The 22685-nt window shown below is 41.4% G+C and overlaps 1 protein-coding gene across 2 annotated transcripts in view; it reads left to right on the plus strand.

The window, feature by feature from the left end:
* The first annotated feature begins 8908 nt into the window (after window positions 1-8908).
* Window positions 8909-22685, plus strand: part of LOC138819720 (serum response factor-binding protein 1-like) — a 32809-nt gene continuing 19032 nt past the window's right edge. The window contains exons 1-3 of one of the 2 annotated variants that reach the window (XM_070011266.1): window positions 8909-9013; window positions 13910-13998; window positions 15232-15304. In XM_070011266.1, coding sequence (XP_069867367.1) covers window positions 8978-9013; window positions 13910-13998; window positions 15232-15304 — 198 coding nt within the window. In that variant the 5' untranslated portion in view covers window positions 8909-8977. Of the gene's footprint in view, window positions 9014-9582; window positions 9743-13909; window positions 13999-15231; window positions 15305-22685 lie in introns of those variants that run through there. The other variant, XM_070011267.1, reaches the window with a different exon arrangement.

Genomic DNA, 22685 nt, shown 5'->3' on the forward strand with positions numbered 1-22685 from the left:
AGTTACTATTACAATTATGTACCAACAGATTGGACAAACTGTAAGAAGTGGATAAATCCCAAGAAATTATACAATCTTCCAAGACTATACTGAGGAGTGAGAGTGCTTTAAATCAATAATTACATATCTTCCCAAAGAAACCAAAGGCCAGAACCAAATAACTTCCAACTGAAGATATACTTGAAGAAGACTAATGCTATGCTTTCCTACGTAACAGGAGGAGGATTCGGAGGAGGAGGAAGAAGAGAAGAACAGTAGGAAAGAAAAGAATATGTGAGGGAGGGGAGGAAGGAGGGAAAATTCAAACTTTTTAGAGAGCAGCACCACCCTGGATGGAAGCCAAACATATCACATAATGGAGACAACATGACCAAAAAATCTGTCACAGAATTTTGAGACCCATTAAAACAAAGTTTAATGAGAAAACAAAGCTACAGGATGGCATAGGATGGAGAAATAGAAGTATCATCCCCAGACATTTGAAAATGAGATTGCACAGGGTATCAAACGAGAAACTATATTCTCAGACAAGAAAGACAGGAAGAGCTCCAGAAATCAGGAAATGGGTGTGACGGCAAAGGGAGAAAGCACCCAGTAAGGAAAGGCAGAGAGAGACTGAAGCAGTCCCCCGCTAGCCCCAGCTCCCCAGGGTGAGGAGAACCACATGGGGGCACAGGGAAGCCCGGGTAGTGGAGGCGGCTCCCAGGATAAGAGCAGACCAGCACCCTAGCCCCAGGAGTCCCACAGTTCCTGGAGCTTTAAAGCACAGTGGGGGGGGGGTGTTGGTGTGAACATGGCTCCTCCTGAATGGCAGCCTGGCTCGGGAGAAAAAAGAAAGACATTCATTCAATAACTCACTCTATATCCCCACAAGCTGTTCAGAAGCCATGGGGGCGGGGAGGGGAGGAAGTAGGGCAATAAAAATGGGGTCAACACAATCAAAGTAAACTATGTGCATGCTTGAATACATTCCAACTTTTTGTCCTATTGACTCATCCTAATAAGAATTATTTTCGCAAGGTAAGGGGCTAATTTGGGGCACTGAGAGATCAGAAAACACGGAAAGGCCTCATAAGGGTCCCTGGGGACGATGTGGCCCTAGTGTCTCACTGGGAGACTGCCACAGAGCCCTGTGGAGATGGCGTTACACCCTTTCCATGTGGCTTGTTCTAGGGCGTGGGGTCCAAGGTAAGCAAACCCGCAGCTCCTATGGGTCCTTACCTCTTGGACAGAACTTGGCGGTCTGACTCCCCTCCACACAGGGGCTTGGACCTTTGCCGTGTGGCTAGGTCCACCTATAACCAAGGCTCATCACGGGCCAGCAGCAGCGCTGGGGGTGCGTTCTGAGAGTCCTCTGCAGAGATCACAGCCCTGCCAAAGGGGGAAAATACACCTTGACCCAGCGCTTCTTGCAGTAAACAATGAGCAGAATTTCTTCAGCCTACATAGAGCCCCCACCTGTTTGGAGAAGACAGAAATGAGAACCTGTTCTAACCTACCAACCCCTACACTGGCAGAGCCAGAAAGATCCTCTAAAAGCCATTTTTACTTTCCCTTTCCCTTTCCCCTTTCCTTTTTCTTTTTCTAATTTCATGGGGGGGGGGGGTGATGGTTGGTTGGTTGGTTGGTACCAATCTGGGAGCTTGAACTTAGAGCCTGGGTGCATGTTCTCCCTTTTAGCTTTTTTTTTTTTTTTAATTTGCTTAAGGATAGCATTCTACCACTTGAACCCCAGCTCCACTTTTGGCTTTTCAGTGGTTAGTTGGAGGTGGGAGTCTCATAGACTCACAGGCTCACACTGTTGCCCAGAGCCAGGTTCCAGCAGTCTCCTAACTAGCTGGAAATGCAGATGCAAAGGGGCATGCCTGACTTTTTGTTAAAATGAGAGTGTCAGTTTTTACTGGGGTTGGCATAGAACCTCGATCCCCTAGATTTCTATGTCTGGGGAGCTGGGATTACGAACGAGCCACTCACTGTTCCCAGGCCAGCTGGGATTTTTTGAACTCAGGACCCCACAGCTTCAAGATGCTAGGAATTTGAGCCAGCCTCCCAGCCCTTTCCACGTTAGTTGTTTGTCAGACAGGGTGTCATGATTTTTGACCAGGCCAACCTCAAAGCATAAACTTCCAACTCTCACTTCCTCCTGGTCTTGCAAATATAAACCACCCACTTGTTCTTTGGGACAGGGTCTCATTAACCTTTTGTCACCGGGCTGGCTGTGAATGAGAGCCTATGTCTGCTTCCTACCTAGGAGAGATTACAGACAGAAGCCACCTGGCTGGCCCTGTACTGCTGTTTACTACCCGGTATTTTTTTCTCAACTGATTTCATCTGCTGGGAATTTTCCCTTTACTGAAAAGTTTCCCACTGCTACCATTCAAAACTGCAGTCAAATCCAATCTCCTCCCAGAAGACTTCTAGGCACATTGCTGTCTTATTCCTCTGTGATTCACTACTAGTACTTACGATTAATCTAGCACATAGTAAAATCTGCCTTAGTATTAGAATTGCTGAGCAAATGTTTCATCATTTTTGTATTTCTTCTGAACCTATGATTTACAAAATAGATGTCTAAAATGGTTATTAAAATGAATAAAAGACAATTTCTATAATGCAAATGAATTTGAACTGGGGTTAAATGTTTTATTTTTCTGAACTTAGAATTAAATTATGATAAGCTTTGTTGCAAAAACATTGAACTTATATTGGCTAGCTAGTAATTAAAATAATATATATGTGAAGGAATTTATAGCTGATGAAGTTGAATCACTTTATAAATGGTTAGACTACCTCTGCCATCTTGGGCTCATTTGTCACTAGTAGGACAAGAATCCTTCAGATACATCATATCTGTCTCATAAAGTTGCTGTCAAGATCAAATTTGACCATGAAAATAGTATCAGCTCAAGTTGTTGAGAAAAGTGCTTGTTGTATTCTCATTCAATTTTCAATTCAACATGATAGATACCATTCTCATATTTTTTTACAATTATATATAATAGCACTGGGTCCCTGTGTTTCTTTTCAAAGACATACAGCTCTTAAAAGATAAATTAGCTCAGGCATCCATGGCTCATGCCTGTGAGCTGCTCAGGGGGCTAAACTCTGAGAATTGTAATGTGAAGCTAGCCCAGGCAGGAAAGTCAATGAGAACCTTATTTCTAATTCACCACCAAGGGATAGTTAGGCTCAAGGGGTAGAGTGCTAGCCTTGAGCTAAAAAAAACTCAGAGAAAATGTCCAGGCCGAGTTTAAGGCTGGGGAGTTGGGGAGAGGAGAGAAGGGAGAAGAGAGAAAGTAGAAAGAGGGGAGAGAGAAGAGAAGGAGGCGAGAGATGGGGGAGAGAGATTGGAAGATTGGAAGCGAGGCTCTATAGTGTCTCAAGCCTATAATACTAGATAGGTGGAGGCTGATATTGTTGAGATTCAGATTTGAGGTAAACTCAAGCAGAAAACTTTGGCCTGGGTCTGTGTTCATAGTTAACTGGAAGCATAACTTCAGTGGATCATGATCAGGCTAGGCCCCAGGCAGGAAGCAAAACCCAATCACAAAAATTACCAGCCAAAGTAGGGCTGCAGGTATGGTCAAGAGGTGAACAAGCATGAAGGTCAGTAAGGGAGAAGGCTTTGCCTTCATTTGGAATCAGATAGTATGGTTTTTGGAGTGAAAACCCTTAGCTAAATTGCTAGATACTAGCTTTCTTTAACTTTTATAAGACTAAATTTGCAAAAGCATTAGCTATTTCAAAATATTAAGATCTAAGATTTCTAAAAGTTTATTTTTAGACTTCCTACAGAAATAATGTAATAAATTTAATCAAAACACTCCATAAAAATTCAAATAGAATTTTACTAAAGGAAAAAAAATGCTGTTGGTAGACTGAACCAGTAGAAATACTAGTGTCTTGCCGATTACCTGTCTTCTGTGTAGCAGCTAGATTCTTTAACATATTATATAGTTTTAAAAATCGAATCTTGATGAGTGCTCTTGGTTTATATCTATAAATCACAGCTACTCATAAGGCAGAGATATGAGAATCTTGCTTCAAAGCCAGCCCAGGCAGGAAAGTCTGTGAGACTCTTGTCTCCAATTAACCACCAAATAGCCAGAAGTGGAGCTATGGCTCAAATGGTAGAGCCTTAAGCCAAAAATGCTAAGAGACAGTGCCCAAGGCCTGAGTTCAAGCCCCAGTAGCAGTATTTAAAATAACAACTGCAACCTTATATAAAATCAATAGTGTTTCAACTGGAGAGTTTGTAATTGTTTTATGACTCAAGGAAAAATCATAACTTCAGGCTGGGGGTGTGGTTCAAGTGGTAGAGTGCTTTTAAGTGCTCTAGTTTATGAAGTGAATCTTGTTAAAGAAAGCCCTAAACTCAAGCCCCAATAATGCCAAAAACTAACTAAATAAGCACTGTATTTTTTAAATCAAAACTTGAAATTTTAAGCCTTATAGTAACATGATACCTGAAAGATCCTTCCATTTACCTCGTATTTCAGCAAATGCTATCTATCACGTGTTCTTCATTTGCTTTCATCTTTGCAGTTCAGCTGGGGTGTGCAAAGTGGAGAACAATGCTGCCACCTAGCGGGTAGAACTGAAGTGTCCAGTCACAACGAAAATCCTCTCTGGGGCCAGCCCTAGGGGTGAAGAGCACACAGCTTGAACGTTGAGATCTCACCTCACTGGGCCTGTATTATGGAGGAAGCACTGTGAGTTTGTCGGTGGCAGCAAGTGAGTTGAATTGCTCAAGTACCAAACACTGGAGTCCATGCTTAAAAAAATGACAGGATTCTCAACAGCGCCTTCTCTTTACCCATTTGTTCAAATACAAATGGGTTAAGATGTCCCACGTTCATAGTGGCAATAGAACTAAAACTATGTGAGGAAAATGTGTTAAATGGAAAAAAAAGTGACCAAAAGCATCAAAATTGGAGTGGTAAATGAGAAACTCAACAACCACTTCTAACCCTTTAAAAAATACCTATTAGACAATAAAATTGAGTTTGACTATTCATTATAACAGGTACCAAGTATCCTTTTAACTACTGAAATATTGAATTTATTCACATTAAAATCATGTTGGGCACTGGAGGCTTTCCTACAATCCTAGCTACTCAGGAGGATGAAATCTGAAGATCTCCGTTCAACGCTAGCTCAGGCAGGACAGTCTGTGAGATTTTTTTCCTTTTTACTCAAAAAAAAAAAAAAAAAAAAGTCAGAAGTAGATCTGTGGCACTAATGTAGAGAACCAGCCTTGAGAAGAAAGTCTAAGGAACAGTGTCCAGGCCAAGGTATAAAAATACTGTTATTTAACATTGTTTTGGAAGGTCTAACAAAACTAGTAAGACAATACATTAAAATGTTAATGAAGACTGAAAGGAAAGGTAATTATGTAATATGACTAAAATGTTTATAAAATCCCTCCCATTCAGAGAAGCACTTGGAAAAATGATTAGATAATATACTAAACTATTCCCACTTTGTGTTTACATCAACAATAAACATTAGTGTGTATTTCTAGAACTTTGGGAGAGTTACATATTCTTCTTGTTTGGATTATCTCAGTGTAATTATTTTAAAATTCATCCTTGAAATTTATCATTCATCTCTTTTTTGTTGTTGTTGTTGGTTGTGGGGCTTGAACTCTGGGCCGGGGCGCTGTCTCTTAGCTCTTCAGCTCAAGGCGAGCGCTCTACCACTTGAGCCACAGCGTCACTTCCATTTTTCTGGTGGTTTATTGGAGATTAAAGTCTCATAGACTTTCCTGCCTGGGCTGGCTTTGAGCTGCAATCCTCAGATCTGAGTAGCTAGGATTACAGGTGTGAGCTACCAGTGCCCGGCTCTCATTCCCCTTTGTATCCTTTTTGTATCTGATTGTGTTTGTGTATTTATATATAAAAGAGTATATTCCTGTTGTATAGAATTTTAGACTCTGTGTTTTGGTTATTAAAACTGCAGTGGAACTGAAGATGTTTTCAGGGGTAGAGCACCAGGCATGATAGCCTAGCAAGAGGATATGGGATATCAGCACACACACACAAAATACCTTCGTTTATTTTTAATTTTGATATTCTCCTTAAATAGTTGTATGAAGGAGTTTTAATGTGACATGTGTTTGTGAATAGAATGCATCTCAGTCTATGTCAGAAGTTCATAATTTCTCTCATCTCTCCTAACCCTACACATCCCCTCAAGCTAACTAGCTCCATTTTCACATAAGTACATGGACTATGATGCTGGCATTTCCCCACCCTTCCTCTCTCCATTTACCTACCTCCCTCCTTTTAACTCTGTCTCCCTCTCACAACACATGTTCTAGCTTCCTGGCATTTATTTCATTAAACAGGTTTTTCAAAGGAGTTACACCATTGGAATTCTCCCCTGCATGTAACATATTTAATACATTTGAGTATATATGCATACGACCCTCTATACTTTTACATATATGTATTATTTACATATATACTTATACTTATATATGTATTTATAATTTAGATCTAACTTCCACATGAGAGAAAGCATGCCTCTGTCTCTGTGCTTGACTTAGCTCAGTTAACATAATTAAATCAATTTTTAAAACTGCTTTCAATATTCATACACAAGTCTTTATATGGACACATGCTCCATTTCTCTTTTCATTGAGGAGAAATACTGCATCATATGATTCATAGATGCACACTTCCTTGAAAAATGGCCTGAGTATTTCTAAAGTGATTATAACATTTTACATTGTTATCAGTGATATCTGAAAGTTCTAGTTGTCTCATATGCTAGCTTGCACTTAGTATATAATTAGACTCAATTTTAGCCATTCTATGATGCATGTAATATTGTTTTAATTTTTTTGTCAGTCATGGTGCTTGAACTCAGGGGCTGGGCACTGGCCCTGAGCTTTTTCTCCTTAAGCTAGAGCTCTACCGCTTTGAGCCACAGCCTCACTTGGCATTCTCTGGTAGTTAATCGGAGATGAGTCTCATGGACTTTCCTGCCAGGTCTGACCATCAACTGTGATCCTCAGATCTCAGTCTCCTGAGTAGCAGGTGTTGCCAGCATGAGCCATCAGTGCCCAGGTGTTGTTTAATTTCCCTGACAAATACTGGTGTTACATGCATTTTCATGTCGTTATTTCCTATCCAAATATCTCAAGTGAAGTATATGCTCAATATTTTTTTACTAAGTTTTTGCTTTATTGGAGATCTCACACAGACACACACACATTATTTATACAGAACCCCACAAAATTTCTTTGTCCCTATATGGTTTCTTTTTACTTCTAATATGTTGTCCTATCATTGATTGCAAATTGTCAATATATTTTACATGAATTTTGCTTTAGTGTGATGTCCAATAAATCTTTTTCCTAAATCACAAAGTTTTTACCTATAATCTTCTGTAAGTTCTATCTTGCATTTACCCATGAGCCATTTTGCTGCACTGTCTTTAGTGTGTGGGGTAGGATATGTATCAAAGTGATTGTTTTTCATATTCAATGTTGGTTTACAATCAGTTGAAAAGACTTTCTCTCAATGAATTGTGTCCACAAATTTGTCCAAATTCATTTGCCCATGATGACTGAGTCTGTGTGTGTGCTCAAGTGTGTATGCTGGTACTGGGGCTTGAACTCGGGGCCTGGGTACTGTCCCTGTACCCCTTCTTTCAGGATTAGCTCTCTCCACCTTGAGCCACAGCTCCATGTCTGGCTTTTTGTGGTTATGTGAAGAGTTTGATGGACTGCTGCAGGCTGGCTCGGAACTGCAATCCACTGGTCTCCACCTCCTGAGTAGCTGGGATGACAAGCATGAGCCATGGGCGCCCGGCTTGAGTCTATTTCTCGATTCTATTCTGACGCGTAACAGCCACGGGACTGCTGTTTAATAAAAATAAGAAATGGTAGAACCAGAACTAAGAGGGATAAGGCATGATGGCTAGAGGCCATCTGAGGATGAAGGACCAAAGCGTGCCCCTTCCCCCAGTCAAATGTTCGAGCCTTCACCCCCAATGTCATCCACTTTCCCTGGGAAAGGAATGAAGGCTGAAGTTTGTCCAGCTTTGGGACGGTCATCACGGTTGTTTTACTAGAGTAAGAGCCAAGGGTGAGCTCTCCCCGGGAAGGAACGCAGTCGGGGCGGACCCCGCAGGCAGCGGTGAGGCCGGGGAGGGGAGGGGAGGGGAGGGGAGGGGAGAAGGGGAGGGGAGGGAAGGGGAGGGGAGGAGATGGGAGGGGAGGGGAGGAGATGGGAGGAGAGGGGAGGAGAGGAGAGGAGAGGAGGGGAGGAGGGGAAGGGAGGGGAGGAGGGGAGGGGAGGAAAGGAGGGGAGGAGGGGAGGGGATGGGGTAGGGGGGAGGAGGGGAGGGGAGGGGATGGGGTAGGGGGGAGGAGGGGAGGGGAGGGGAGGGGGGAGGGGAAGGGAGGGGGAGGGAAGGGGAGGAGGGGAGGGCGCCCCCCCCCGCCGGCTCCCCGCCCAGCGGAGCCCTGTATCACCCCGTCGGGCGCTTCACCTGACTCGTTCGTAACGGGTCCGAGCCCTCCGCCGTCTCCGCTGCCCGCAGACGGAGGTGTCCACAACGGCCACGGCGACGGCCGAGTCGCGGCCCGCGAGTCCAGACCGAAGCAGGCGTGGCCGCCATCGCTCGGAAGCCACGTCCCCGTGAGGAAGCGAACACCCCGCAAGGCTGTGTCTACAATGACGCGTACCGACCCGAGCGCCGCGCCGGCCGGGGACCCCATCCGCTCCCGCCGACCGCAGCCGGGACCCCCGCGCGCCCCGTCTCCCTGGGAACCAGCAGTTCCGGCCCGGCGGCTCTCGGTGCCGGAAGTTGCCGCCCACTTCTTCCGGCTTAGGCCCCGCCTATCCGGCGGCCGCGGCGCGCCGGAGAATGCATTTTGGGCGGGCGCGGCTGCCGTCGGGGGCGGGGCGGCGCGCCCGCGGCCCGGCCGCCGGACCCACGCGCAGGTTCTCTTCCGGGATCTGTCATGGCTCCGCCCGCCACGCTGAACCTCAACAACGAGGTGGGTACCGCGTCCTCGGGGGCGGCGGGGGCCCCGCGCCGGCCCTCCGGCGGCTCTGCGGGCGGCGGGGCGGGGTCCCGGGCGGCCGCGGCCCCCGTGCTCGGCCCGCCCCGGGAGGAGGCCGCGGCGCCGGGCTCTCGGGGAAGGCCGTCGCCGACGGGTAGGTCGTTGGGCCGGGGTCGGGGCCTCGGCGGCGGTTAACGGCCAGCTTCAGCGCCGCGGGCCGGGGCGGGCCGATCGCCCCGGGAACCCCCAAGCCGTGCGCGCTTCCGGCAGTCCTGCGGCCGCGGCCGATGGAAACCTCGAGAACGACCCCGTGCGGTCGGCCCCCCGCGGGCCCAGTCGTCTCCCAGACCTGGCGGGAAGCGGCCTCCGCCGTCGCGGCCGCTCTGGTCTCGACCCTGATGGAGCCGGCTGGGTGGGAGTGTGTCGGGGGCACCGCGCGAAGGGGGTGTGGTGCCGTGGGCAGTTCCGGGTGTCGGGCCGAACCCTTGCCCCAGCGGGAGCTGCTGTCAAGTGAGGGAACTAGAACTGAGCGGTGCCCCTCCACGCGTGGCGACAGGGAAGCGCGTCCAAGAACCGCGTTGGCAGAATCGTAAACCCCGACGCCATCGTTGGGTGGGACACTGGTGCTTTTTCATGGTGCCTTCCGAGAGCTAGGAAGCAGTCAGGTTCCATCCATACATAAGAAGAGAGCCTTTTTACATTCGCTTCTTAGACTCCAGCCTGGTAAGTTTCGCTAGGTGGCAGCATAGGCTCGAAAATGGCGAAGTGACCGATCATTACCAAACATTTTTTACCCCTCAGAAAAGGAACGCAAGTCCATAGTAAGTCAACGTGGGAATGGCAAGACTAGCATTCTTCATAAAATTATAATTAATGTTGTGAGCTGTAAAGTACTTCGTCTATGGAAAACTTACGCAAATAGCTTTGTCATCCACTTCTTACATTTAGCAATTGCCAGTCTTTTGCCGTATAATATTTAATCCCGTCCTTTCACTTTCCTATCTCAACCTTATTACTCTTTTAGTGTACATTTTTCTCATCTGTACATTCCATAACTTTATAACATGCCTATAGAGTACAGTATTGTATATTTTTAAATTTTGTAGATAGGATATCCTATCAACATGGCATTCTTATCCTGTACATCAAACAGTATTGTTAATGTTTCATACTATATGTAGGTGTTCTGCATTTATTTCAAATACTGCATTGTGTGCATCGCATGTATTAGGAAACATCATGTAAGAATGCTAACATGGAAAGTTTGTGCATCAGCTTTTCTATTGCCTAAAGTGTGTCTTCTAGATAGATCCTTAGTAATTTTGTTAGATGTTGCCAAATTTTCCTTTAGAAGAGGTCCAAAATTTACATTTCTTCAGTGAAATTGTGGAGGGGGTGCTTGTTTCTGCACAGTCTCATGGGCAGAGTGCCTTTTCATAATTTGTTATTTGCCTCTTGGACAGGTGAGTAATGAATATCCAGAGGTTTTCACGAATATCCAGAAGTTTCCATGTATTTTTTTAAACACAGATATATTCACATTTTTCTAACAACAAGTTTTCCTACAGGTTAGTCTAAATTCATTATTTATGATCGTATTTTTGTATTTACCCAAGAAGTGATCCAGCTTCCCCTGACTACTGATTTTACCAGATTAAGAGTATCTGTCTGCCTAAAGTCTAGGTGCACCTCACTGTCAACTCTTGTACCATCAATTGTGAACTCAAAATCTTTTTCTTCTGAATGTCCTAAGTACATTCTTTTGCTGCTTAGAATCTGTCAACTAGATTTATCCATCTTGATCATGTTGGCAACCTACATCTACCTCTTGCGATTCTTCTTCACTTTTTCTTCTATTTTCTCTCACTTTTTACTTCTCTCAGTTTATTTCATTTCCATTATCTCTCCTTTCTCATTTTCCTCACTTTATTTCTCCTTTCTCTTCCAAATAATGTCACTCTTTACAATTCTAAAAATGATAGTTTTGCTTGCTTATGGTTAGAGAAATTGCCTTTAAGTACTGCTTTTGCCTCCTAGAATTAGGGGATGGTTTAGGCCTATCTGTGGACCTGTGATTACCTGTGGGTTTTCATTCAACCCACTTTATAATTCTTTTGACAAATAAATTGAAAACCTTTAAAGGTCTAACTGAAAGACTACTATTCATTAGTTTTGGAAATTTAAAGACGGGTGTTTGGAGTGGGCAATTGTGAGGAAAATTAAATTGTACTTCCATTTGTCTTTCTCAATATTTATTGAGAAAGTTAAGCTAGAAAAGCATTTTTTGGTTTGGTATTGGAATGAAACTATGTTTATGAAGCATTACCTTTGCTTTGAGTTTTCTTTCCCACTAATGATGAACAATACTTGTTAAATTGAAGTTGTAAATTTGGATACTTCTTTCCCCATGGGAGTGTAACTGAATGTCAACTCTGCCCACTGCAGTTTATTATTAGCTGTTCGGTTCAGCTAGTTAGGTATGCTACTATCGCATGCACCTGCAGAGTTCAACCATTAGAAACATTCATTAATATATTTCAATGCATAATTTAAACATTTAGCAGTTTGAGTAGCTTAACTTTACATTGTGTGTCACAAAACTTTTATTACAATTCTGCTTGGGAAATGGGGCAATTCCTTTTTTTCCCACTTAAACCTTGTCTAAAATGCTTTACATTTATCCATAGTATAATTCCTTTTTACCTTAAATAGTTCTGTGTGAAACACAAATTCCAAAGATAATGTGTCTAGGAGAAAAATATTGCACTGTGTGTTTTTTATATGCCGTGTAGTTTATAATAGTAAATGAACAAATGAGTACCACTACCTTCTGCTCATTTATTTAACAAGTACCCGTCAACCTATACTGTATGCCGTGCACTACTTTAGGTGCTAGTGTTAAGTAAATTCAGATACTTGAGTTTCAGGACCTTCTGTCTGGGGGCAGGGGGTAAAAGACACACTAAACAGATTTAAAATGAAATGTTAATGGTTGTGATCATTTCTAAAGGACTAACTCCTTTTTTAAATTGTTATACTAGGGAATTGATGACTTTTAGGAATGCTAGAAAAGATTTAGAATCTTTTCTAAGAGTCTAAGAATTAGCCAACGAGGCTGATGAGGTGCCAACAAGCTAATAAGAGAAGACAGAACTCTTCTGAGGGAGGGGGCAGGTAAAGACTTGTGATAGATGTGCATTAAGGAAAAGGAACTAAAAAGGCCCATGACCATTTTAAGAGTGAGTAGGAGCTGCAAAAGAACATTGAAGGGGCTACGTTATGCCCAGACATTTTCTTCTGACAACATTTAAAAGTGATAGAATGAGGCAAGAATTGGTGTAAAGAAACCAGTAAACTGTTCTGGGGTTCATGCCTGTAATTCTAGTTACTCCAGAGTCTGAGATCTGAGAATCATGATTGAAAGGCAGCCCAGATAGAAAAGTCCAAGAGACTCTCCTTCTAATTACCCATCCGTAAAGCTGCACTGGAAATGTAGCTCAATAATAGAGCCCCAGCAATGTGTGAGAAAGCTGAGAGCCCAAGTAAACAGTACCAAAAAAGAAAAAGAAGGCAAGGAGGGAGTGAGAGAGAGAACCAGTTAACAGCTGCAGTTGCTGAGAGGCAAGTGGGTAAAGATATCTATAATGGAGCCTAGGCTTTGAGTAAATGGGTTTTTATTCTCTAGAGTATGAAAAATGCCAAAAATGATTGAAGGTTTCCTTCCTTTTTTTTGGAAATGATGCTGGTGTGTCTAGTATCACTGGGAAACCAATGCAGTGAAGGAAAGGGCTATCTGGGACAGTGAAAAAAGGAGAGATTGCTCAGATGGACTTGTAAGTCATCCAGAATGATGGGGAAACACAGGGTGGAAAGAAATTAAAAGCTGCTTGTCAGTGCCTTCATTGAAAAGGGGAGATCCGTTGAGATTAATGAAGAATAAGACTTGAAGACACAGGGTGATACCAACAGTGTGTTGTTCAGAAGCATGTGAGGATTCTTTATCAGGCACTCTTGCAGGGCATGGAAAACGCTAATGTTGAATAGTATGTCTATTGACCTGTAGCAGCTCAGAGTGTATAAAAAAGGACAGTTGCATGTGCAGTCAATGGCACTGTAGCAAGATACATGTTTTTATAACAGTCCTTGCATCTGAGGTGAGGGCCCACAAAAAAAGAGCATGGTCCCTCTCGCTGAGGGACAAATGATAAGATACGTGATAGACAAAAGCTTGGGAGTAACATGCCCTTGTACTGAATACTGGACTGTTAGAACATGTGGTTGTTTATAACTAGAGTATTTCCATGTCTTGGCCTATTCTGTTCTTCATCCTTAGAATTTGGCAGTGTTCTCTAGAGGGATGATTTAGCATGTATAGCAGTGTGTGCTCATATGTAGTTCCTCTCTGTGGGTTTTTTTTTAATTATGCTTGAAACAGTTCAGTACTAAAAATAAGAGGGAGGGATGCTTTATAATTGAATTAAATTAAATCTCTTCCATACTTACTTTTGTTAATTCAAACACTCATTTAATAAATTACCACTTACAAATACAAAGATGATTAATAGGATACTCTCTTATCTCAGGGAATTCATATTTTGTAACATTCCAAGTTTTTTATATCCATCAAGATCTAAGAATGGTATTAAAATATTGCTGGAAATGCTGTTTTTATTTTTAAATTATAACTTCTTTCTCTTCAGCCTTCCAGAGTATTTTTAGACTGTTTTTATTCCTTTGCCATTTATGGAAAAAGTTTGGTTTAATCAAACCATGAATAAAAATAAGAACTTAATTAAAGTGGTAGACTTCAGTGTGTAACATTAAGAGTCAAAATAAAGTCTGTCTCTTTCTGAGCTAATTGGCTTGAATTTTGTTTTTTATTCCTCAAAGGTTGTGAAGATGAGAAAAGAAGTGAAGCGAATCCGAGTCTTGGTTATCCGAAAACTTGTGCGCAGTGTGAGCAGATTGAAAGCAAAAAAGTTAGTCATTTGAAATAATACTCCTGAAACAAGTAAAATGTCAACTTTGTTTTGATTTAGTACTGAGAGAGTTGGAGGGTGGGATCTAAAGAATCACACACCATCTTCTTCCTCATTCTTCACTCTGTTTGCCTGGTGATCTGAGCCAAATAGAATGTGCCCTATCAGCATGGCCTTCTATGGTTTGGGGACATATTTGCTTAAAACACTGTTTGAAATGTCTCCTTTTCTCTTCAGAATGAAATTGCCATGGGATTATTTATGTTTTTTTTTGTTGTTGTTATTAGAAGTTATTCTGAAATGAACATATCTAGTAAAATGACTATAATGACTTTTATCACCTTTTTTGTGAATTATTGAGAAATCTGAAGTCTCAGGAGCTTGTGGGTTCATCATGTTATTGTGTGCCCTGTCACTATGAAAAACAGATTATATTTTCAACATTAGCATTTGTGAGTTTCTTGTCTGAGCATGGACATTTAGAAAGCCTGCAAAATGCGTTTGGTCCTGGTTTCTTCTTTGTAAAAATAATCCTACTTGCTGTCCTGGACAGATAGTTAACAATCCTTATGTTTTTTTTTTTTTTTATAATTCCAAGTCTCAATTTTTTGTTTAATAAAAATATACCTAACTTAGTTGTAGCTTGTAACACATTAAATTAAAAGTTCTTTTGATCAGACATGTTACCTTAGTATTTAGGACTAGGGAAGGCAAACATTAATCAGGAATAGTACAATAGGATGATGTGTAAGTTGTCAGTCTATAACTTGTTAGTGTTTATTGGGGCGGAGTGAGAAAGGGGTAGTACATGATGGAGTGTTTTTCACTTAATGCTTTTTTTGTGTGAAAATACTGTACAGAGGGGTTACAATTACATGGGCAAGATAATGAGTACATTTCTTATCAAGCATTGTAGCTTTCTCCTAATGCTTTTTATTATTTAAGAAAAAGACTTTCATCATATTGCTTTAAAATTATTGCTGGGGCTGGGAAGGTGGCTCAGTGGTAGAGCGCTTGCCTTGCATGCATGAGGCCCTGGGTTCAATTCCTCAGCACCACATAAGCAAAAAGAAAAACGCCGGAAGTGGTGCTGTGGCTCAAGTGGTAGAGCGCTAGCCTTGAGCTGAAGAGCTGAGAGACAGCACCCAGGCCCAGAGTTCACGCCCCCATGACTAGACCCCCCAAAAAAAATTATTGCTTAAATATATACCATTGTATATATGTATTTTGCAGGGGAACTGAAGATGCACTGTTAAAAAACCAAAGACGGGTTCAAAGATTGCTTGAAGAAATCCATGCCATGAAGGTGAGCCTGTGAGATGTGTATGCTTGTGTATTTGTGTGTATTTTGGTGTCTCCTGTCAGCCTGAATTCTGTGTTGTATGGTACTTGTTTGAACATTCCTGAGAGTTTCTCAAGGCTTATTTGTGGGTCTTATTTATTGGTGAAGAATGCAGCACATTTAAAAACCTGTAATATGCTTAGGCTTGTTTTTCTTAAAACTGACTTTATTGAAGTGCTAGACTAATTTTGAGTCAAAACTGCCAAGCCAAACTCCTCGATGTTTAATAATACCTCATGCTTGCAGTTTTTATTTTACTGTAACTTTGGGCATACAGCCTAAATTAAGCTCAGGAATTATTTGAGAATGTGTATGATAGCATTGGTGGCTGACATCATGCTTTGCCTAATGCCAACTCAATAAATTGTTATGTGATAGGGTCAACATTTTATTCAGTTCTGTAGTAACTTAAAGTTAGTATTGGACCAACATGGTCCATATGCTTCTTTTTCAACTAGACTCTTTCCTAGCATAACTTTTAGCTCTTCTCATTGCTCTTACTTGGTAGAAACTTTCATTTACCAAATGACATACCATTAAATGTCTGGAAGACAGCTTTATTGCAGAACTTTAAAACAATTGGTACCAGCAATTATTGCAATTACAGGGTAATTTTAAGTGTATGTTTGGCTATTACAATTTTGGCATAACTGCTGACTTGAGTTAAATAAAAAAGTAAGGAAATTCTCGAACAGTATTTTAATTGAGTTATATTATCAAAGTTTCTCGTGTGTGTGTGTGTGTGCGTGCGTGTGTGTGCGTGTGTGTGCGTGTGTGTGTGCGTGTGTGTGCGTATGCGTACGTATGCGTGCATGTGCCTATCAGTCCTGGATTTGAATTCAGGCCTAAACACTGTCCCTGAGCCTTTTTGCTCAAGACTAGCACTCCTTCAGCTTTTTGGTAGTTAATTTTGTTTTGTTTTTTACCAGTCCTGGGGCTTGAACTCTCACTAAGCTTCTTTGGGCCACAGCATCAGTCTGGCTTTTTTACAATAGTTTATTGGAGCCACAGCATCAGTCTGGCTTTTTTAAAATAGTTTATTGGAGATAAGAGTCTCACGGGGATTTTTCTGCCCCTGCTGGCTTCAAACTGTGATACTCAGATCTCAGCCTTCTGAGTAGCTAGGATTATAGCCCTAAGCCACTAGTACCCAGCTTGGTGGTTAATTGGAGATGAACTTTTCTGACTGGGTTGGCTTCAATCCACAGTCCTCAGATCTCAGCCTCTTGAGTAGCTAGGATTACAGGCATGGGCCATTGGTGCCTGTCACACTTAAAAGGATGGTTGAAGTATGGAACAGGATAAAGCTTTCTCAATTAATTTGAATAAAAACCGGTATAGGAAATGATTCTTTGATAAGTATTCTTATATTTGTCCCTCTATACTTATAGGACGGTAAAATTTATGGAATCCATATTTGATCTCTCCTTTCATTCTCAGAGTTGTTACCCTCTTTTTGTTCATACATTCAGAAAAAAAATGCTCTGTATTTGACAGCTAAATATTATTAGTGTTGCTTTCATTTGCAGAACATTGAGCTTTCTTGCAAACCTTCCAATTCATGGTGTACTATGAGACAGAAATCTTGCCCGCCGCCGGTGGCTAACGCCTGTAATCCTAACTACTCAGGAGGCTCAGATCTAAGGATCACGGTTCAAAGCCAGCCCGGGCAGGAAAGTCCATAAGACTCTTACTTCCAATAAACCACTCGAAAGTGGCGCTGTGGCTCAAGCGGAAGCCCACAGTTCAAGCCCCACAACGGACAAAAAAAAAGAAAAAAAGAAATCTTTGCTAGGTGCTGGTGTCTCATGCCTGTAATTCTAGCTACTCAGGAGGCTGAGATCTGAGGATCATGGTTCAAAATCAGCCCAGGCAGAAAACTAAAAGTGGAAGTGTGGGTAAAGCAGTAGAGCGCTCTTCTTGAGCTGAAGAGCTGAGGGTCAGTGCCCAGGCCCAGAGTTTAAGCCCCACAACCAACTAAAAAAAGAAAGAAATCAGGGGCTGGAAGGTGGCTCAGTGGTAGAGCACTTGCCTTGCATGGATGAGGCCCTGGGTTCGATTCCTCAGCACCACATAAGCAAAAAGAAAAAAAGCCGGAAGTGGCGCTGTGGCTCAAGTGGTAGAGCACTAGCCTTGAGCTGAGGGACAGCGCCCAGGCCCAGAGTTCAGGCCCCACAACCGGACAATAAATAAATAAATAGAAATCTTTGGAAAGTTGTACTTTGAGGATAGCACCAAAAGAAAGTTACGATTTATCTCTTTTCACATTCTCAATATCAAAGTTCTTGTCAAAGTACATTGTCTCTTAAATTTTTCTCTAATTCCTTCTGAAGAGTCATTTTTGTAGTCCTACATTATTCATAGCTCTGAGCCACTATATACAATTACTGCTTTTATACTGTTGAAAGAATGCAATATATAGAATAAGCTTATATGCAGTGTTTGAAAAGTTTGAGAATAAAAGAAACTTAGTCTGTTTAATATTTCTGTTTTGTTGTGCTCAATAAAAATACTTCTGTTTTATCTGTGATCAAGCTTATACATTCAGAAAGTTTCTGTGTATGTCAGTATCACAGTCTGGGTTTTTGTTTTCTCATAATTATACAAAACCAATGTGGATGGAATTGCGGCCTTGTAGAGACCAGAATAGAGAGCATATTCTGGGCTCACTAGTCTGACATTCTTTTATAATGCCGTTTAAGCACTAAATTTCAAAATGAAAAATGTACTACAAAGACTGTATGTTTCTTCTTTTTTTTTGGCACATAAATTTCATTTATTGGAAGTAATGTTTGCGTTTCAAATCTTATTTCTTACTTAGATGCTGTGTTGGTGTTTGTGTAGGGGGACACATGCATGTGTTACCAGAACTAGGGCTTGATCAGAGCCTCACACTCTTGCTTAGCTTTTTTCACTCAAGACTGAACTATACCTTCACTTCCAACTAAGCGTTTGACAGATTTGTCTGCTTTGCTGGCTTTAGACCTCTTTCCTCAGATCTCAGCCTCCTGTGCAACTGGGATTGTAGGCACTGGTAAGCCACTGGTGCCCAGCCATTTATGAGAAGCAAATACATGTAACGTTTTTCATAGTTAAAAAGCCATTTGTATAACTTGTGGAGGAGATGGGGAAAAACCAGTTGTCTAAGGATACAGGTGGACCTGTTGCAACAATGAGAAGTACAAGTTATCATGTCCAAAACGAGCTTTACAATGTCGGTGCGGGGGGGGGGGGGGGGAGGGGGGGAAGGGGGGGAAGGAGAAGGATTGGGATTGGGGGGGAGGGGGGAGGCTGGGAAGGGATGTGAAGGGTAAACAAAGGAGGAGGCTACAATGCTTGGTAAGAAATGTACGCATTATCCTGCCCATGTAATTGTAACCCCTCTGTACAGTATGTTCACAAATAAAATTAAATTAAATTAAAAAAATTTAAAAAAAAAGCCATTTGTAATTTTGGAGGAAGGTATTTTTGATGTATATGGGAGTGTGCCAAAACTGTAGACTTAAAAGTCTTAATTAAATTTGGAGGAAAACCTCTGCTTACTCATTTCTTGAAGTAAAAAAAAAAAATTGGCTCATATACCACTACCCATGACATACTGTCCTGTACTCGTTCCCTATGATAATAGGGTATTTTGTTGCCAGATGACATCTTCTTGAAGAAAACCCATGATATTTTTGGAAATGTGAGTTGATTTTTCTAGCCACGATTAAAAATGGTTTGATCTTTATAATACTATAAAATCATAGGTTCTAATTTTATAGGCTGTAATGTGTAAATTCCAAGCCTTTGATACATTTTCAGAAAGTGTTTATACTTTGAATTTTCATATTAATGTGAATACTGACTTGCAAAGAATCCCCTTTCCTTTGGGAGTTAAAATACCTTATCACCACACTAGGATCCCTAAGTTTACTTAGCTGGAGACAAAATTAAAGTAATACACTTGTATTACTCAAAATGTGGAAGAAACCCCTTTGAGAAAGATAACGGCAGTGACTGTGTTTTACTGAGCATTGACTATGTTCCTGGTACAAGTCTCGCTTTGTAGTGCAGCCTGGCCTCCCGTATGCTGGGACTGTAGCATGGCACCATTGTACCGTACCCTGCTACAGTTTGGGGTAGTTTGTTGTTGTTGCTTGTAGTGTTGTATCAGGAACCCGAGACTTGAAAGTTTCTTCATTTTTACAGTCACCTTAGCCAGTGCCCAGCGACTGTGCAGCTCTAAGGCAGAAGTTTCCTTGTTTCCTTGTTTAATAGCCCTCTGTACTCTAGTAACATAGGAAAGGATAACCAATAAGTCTTAAGGGTCTTTTAAGAGATTAGTGTATGCTGCTTTTCTCGCTCACTCAACAACTTTTTTTAAAATATATTTTTATTGTGAAAATACAGTACAGAGGGGTTATAATTACATGGGTAAGATAATGAGCACATTTCTTATCAAGCATTGTAGCCTCCTGCTTTGTTTCCCCTTCCCATCCCTTCCCATCCTCCCCCTCTCCTCATGCCCCCCACCAAAGTTGTAAAGTTCGTTTTTCGACATAACGACTTGTACATCTCGTTGTTGCAATGAGTCCTCCTGTATCCCTGTTTTAACAATTTGTTTTTTCCCTTCCCCTCCACATATACCAACATCATATATAGTGAAAGCAGGGGTTGTACCATGGGGGAGGGACATATAAGGCAACAAAGACATAATCTTATAAATACGTTAGAAACAATCGCATGAAAGATATCTCTCTCTCTCCTTTTTTTTTTTTTTTTGTCAGTCGTGGGGCTTGGGCTCTGGGCCTGGGAGCTGTCCCTGAACAATTCAGCTCAAGGCTCATGCTCTACCACTTGAGCCATCGCGTCACTTCTAGTTTTCTGGGTTTTTTTTTTTTTTTTGTGATTAAGTGACTACATATTTTCCCAAATTTCACAGTATTGTGGAATAATGATGCTCATTTAAAGTCACAAGCTCATTCTAACTTTTCTGGAGCAAATTGTCTATCACAGTCTATAACATATAACGGTGTTCACATGTTATACACCATACATGTGATCAGCAGTATGGGGATATTTAGTAGTGGTTCGACCAGATGAGTGGAAGTTGTTTCTTAAGTCCTGTTAATTTTGTCGTATCACCTAACATTTGGGATTTAACATCCACTTATCAGGGAGACCATGTACCATTTGTCTCTTTGCTCTTGGCTTACCTCGCTCAACATGATTTCTTCTAGCTCCATCCATTTCCCTGCAAATGCCATTATTTTGTCATTTCTAATGGCTGCATAATATTCCATTGTGTATAGATATCACAATTTTTTGATCCATTCATCTGTGGTGGGGCATCTGGGTTATTTCCATATCCTGGCTATTGTGAACAGTGCTGCAATAAACATGGAGGTGCATGTGTCCTTGTATATTGGTTCCTGTTGTTCAGGATAGATGCCTAGAAGTGGTATGACTGGGTCGTAAGGGAGGTCAATCTTTAGCTTTCTGAGGACCCTCCAGACTGCTTTCCAAAGTGGTTGTATAAGTGTACATTCCCACCAGCAGTGCAATAGGGTTCCTCTTTCTCCACATCCCCTCCAGCATTTGTCGTTGGCTGATTTGGCTCACTCAACAACTTTTGAAAACATCATCATAGTGAGATCCCACTTTGCTTCCTAGCATTTGATATCCACAGCTTCACCAATATTTTCAATAGATCATATACCTGAACCGTTAACAGTATTGCATGTGTAATGTGCAACATGTGTTACTCAGTGACATGTAATACATGAGGGTCATGGGTTCATTGTAGATGATACTGCTAGAACACTTCATATAGTTGATGATGTGCTAAAGATACTCTTCTTCTAAAGAGCAGTAGATGTGGCAAATAAGAATGTTGCCCATCCTTGTAGCTTCCTACTTAATTGTGAAAACAAATGTGAGCATGCAGGCCTTTGCTGGCCTGAGTAATGAGAGCGCTGTTACTATAATTCTGGAATTGCTTCTCAGGACAGGCCTACTTCAAAGACTACTCAGTGTGTAAACAAGATTGAGAAGTAAGAAGTATCATATGATATTGGAGTTTTTTTTACCATCCTTGTTTCTTTTTATTTATTTTGATTTGATTTTTTTTAACTTTGTAATGTAGGAGATTTGAACTTTTAACCTTGGTAGGACATTTCCTAATAACTGAATGTATCCAAAGAACTTTTCAACAATTAAAAAGTTTGAGGCAGCCAGTACTACTGTTGAAATAATGTGGTGCTTGAGAAAAGAGGTAAATATTAAAACAGAGTTCCTTGGAAACACAATGGGGTGACAAAGGACCATAGAGAAAAGCAGCTGAGTGATTAGGTCTCAAGAGATGAGAGATTCTTTTTTTTTTTTTTTAATTTGGTATCTCCTCAATGGAAACAAATTATTTTCAAATAATGTACATTCTTGAACTTGAACACATATTACATGATAAAAGCCATGCATTCTTTTCTTGTTTTGTTTTTTGTCGGTTGTGGGGCTTCAACTCTGGGCTTGGGCACTGTCCCTGGGCTCTTCAGCCCTAGGTGAGCATTCTACCACTTGAGCCACAACACCATTTCCAGTTTTCTATTCTCACAGACTTTCCTGCCCGGGCTGGCTTTGAACCATGATCCTCAGATCTCAGCCTCCTGAGTAGCTAGGATTACAGGCTGTTTTCTTACAAAGGAGAAATGTCCAATGATTTAATTTTTCTTAAATACAAAAAATGTATTCCTTCTCTCCATGTTATCAAATTATGAAGCAGAAATAATTCCAGTGGTAATGATTGCTCTAATTAATAAATAATTATAATTTCCAGTGTGTAGTTTTTCTTCTTTCCTTCCTTTTCCTCTATAAAGGTAACCAAACTCTACATGGTATACCAGTCTTATGCATGGGTAAGATCTGGAGAAATTTCTGGTTTATGTTGAAAGTCATATAAAAGTAGAACTGTGCAAGTCAATGCATTCTAATTTAAAACTTTTATATATAGATAGATGGATAAGTAACATTCCTGCTGTCAGTGTACTATTGTGTTGCAAACTACTATCTGAGCCTTTCTGTGGTACCCACTGTACTGATTTTATAATTAAGGAGCTACTAAAGGGATCAATTAATTTAATTTCATGCCTGATCTTATGAAGACTTCACAAAGAAGGAAGCTACTAACTTAGAACTTGAAACCTCAATATGAGCTCCTTGGAAATGGTTATTTTAAATATTTAGAATGCACCATAACCAAAACACACAGGTCTGTAAGTCATGGTGGGTCTGGCAGAGTTGCTTAGTATTCTCTCTAGATCTTTCTTAATATTAGCATTCTTTCAAGATGTAATATCTTCTTAGCGCA

The sequence above is a fragment of the Dipodomys merriami genome, unplaced genomic scaffold (genome assembly GCF_024711535.1).
Source record: "Dipodomys merriami isolate MVZ:Mamm:240054 unplaced genomic scaffold, mDipMer1.0.p SCAF_81, whole genome shotgun sequence".
NCBI lineage: Eukaryota > Metazoa > Chordata > Mammalia > Rodentia > Heteromyidae > Dipodomys > Dipodomys merriami.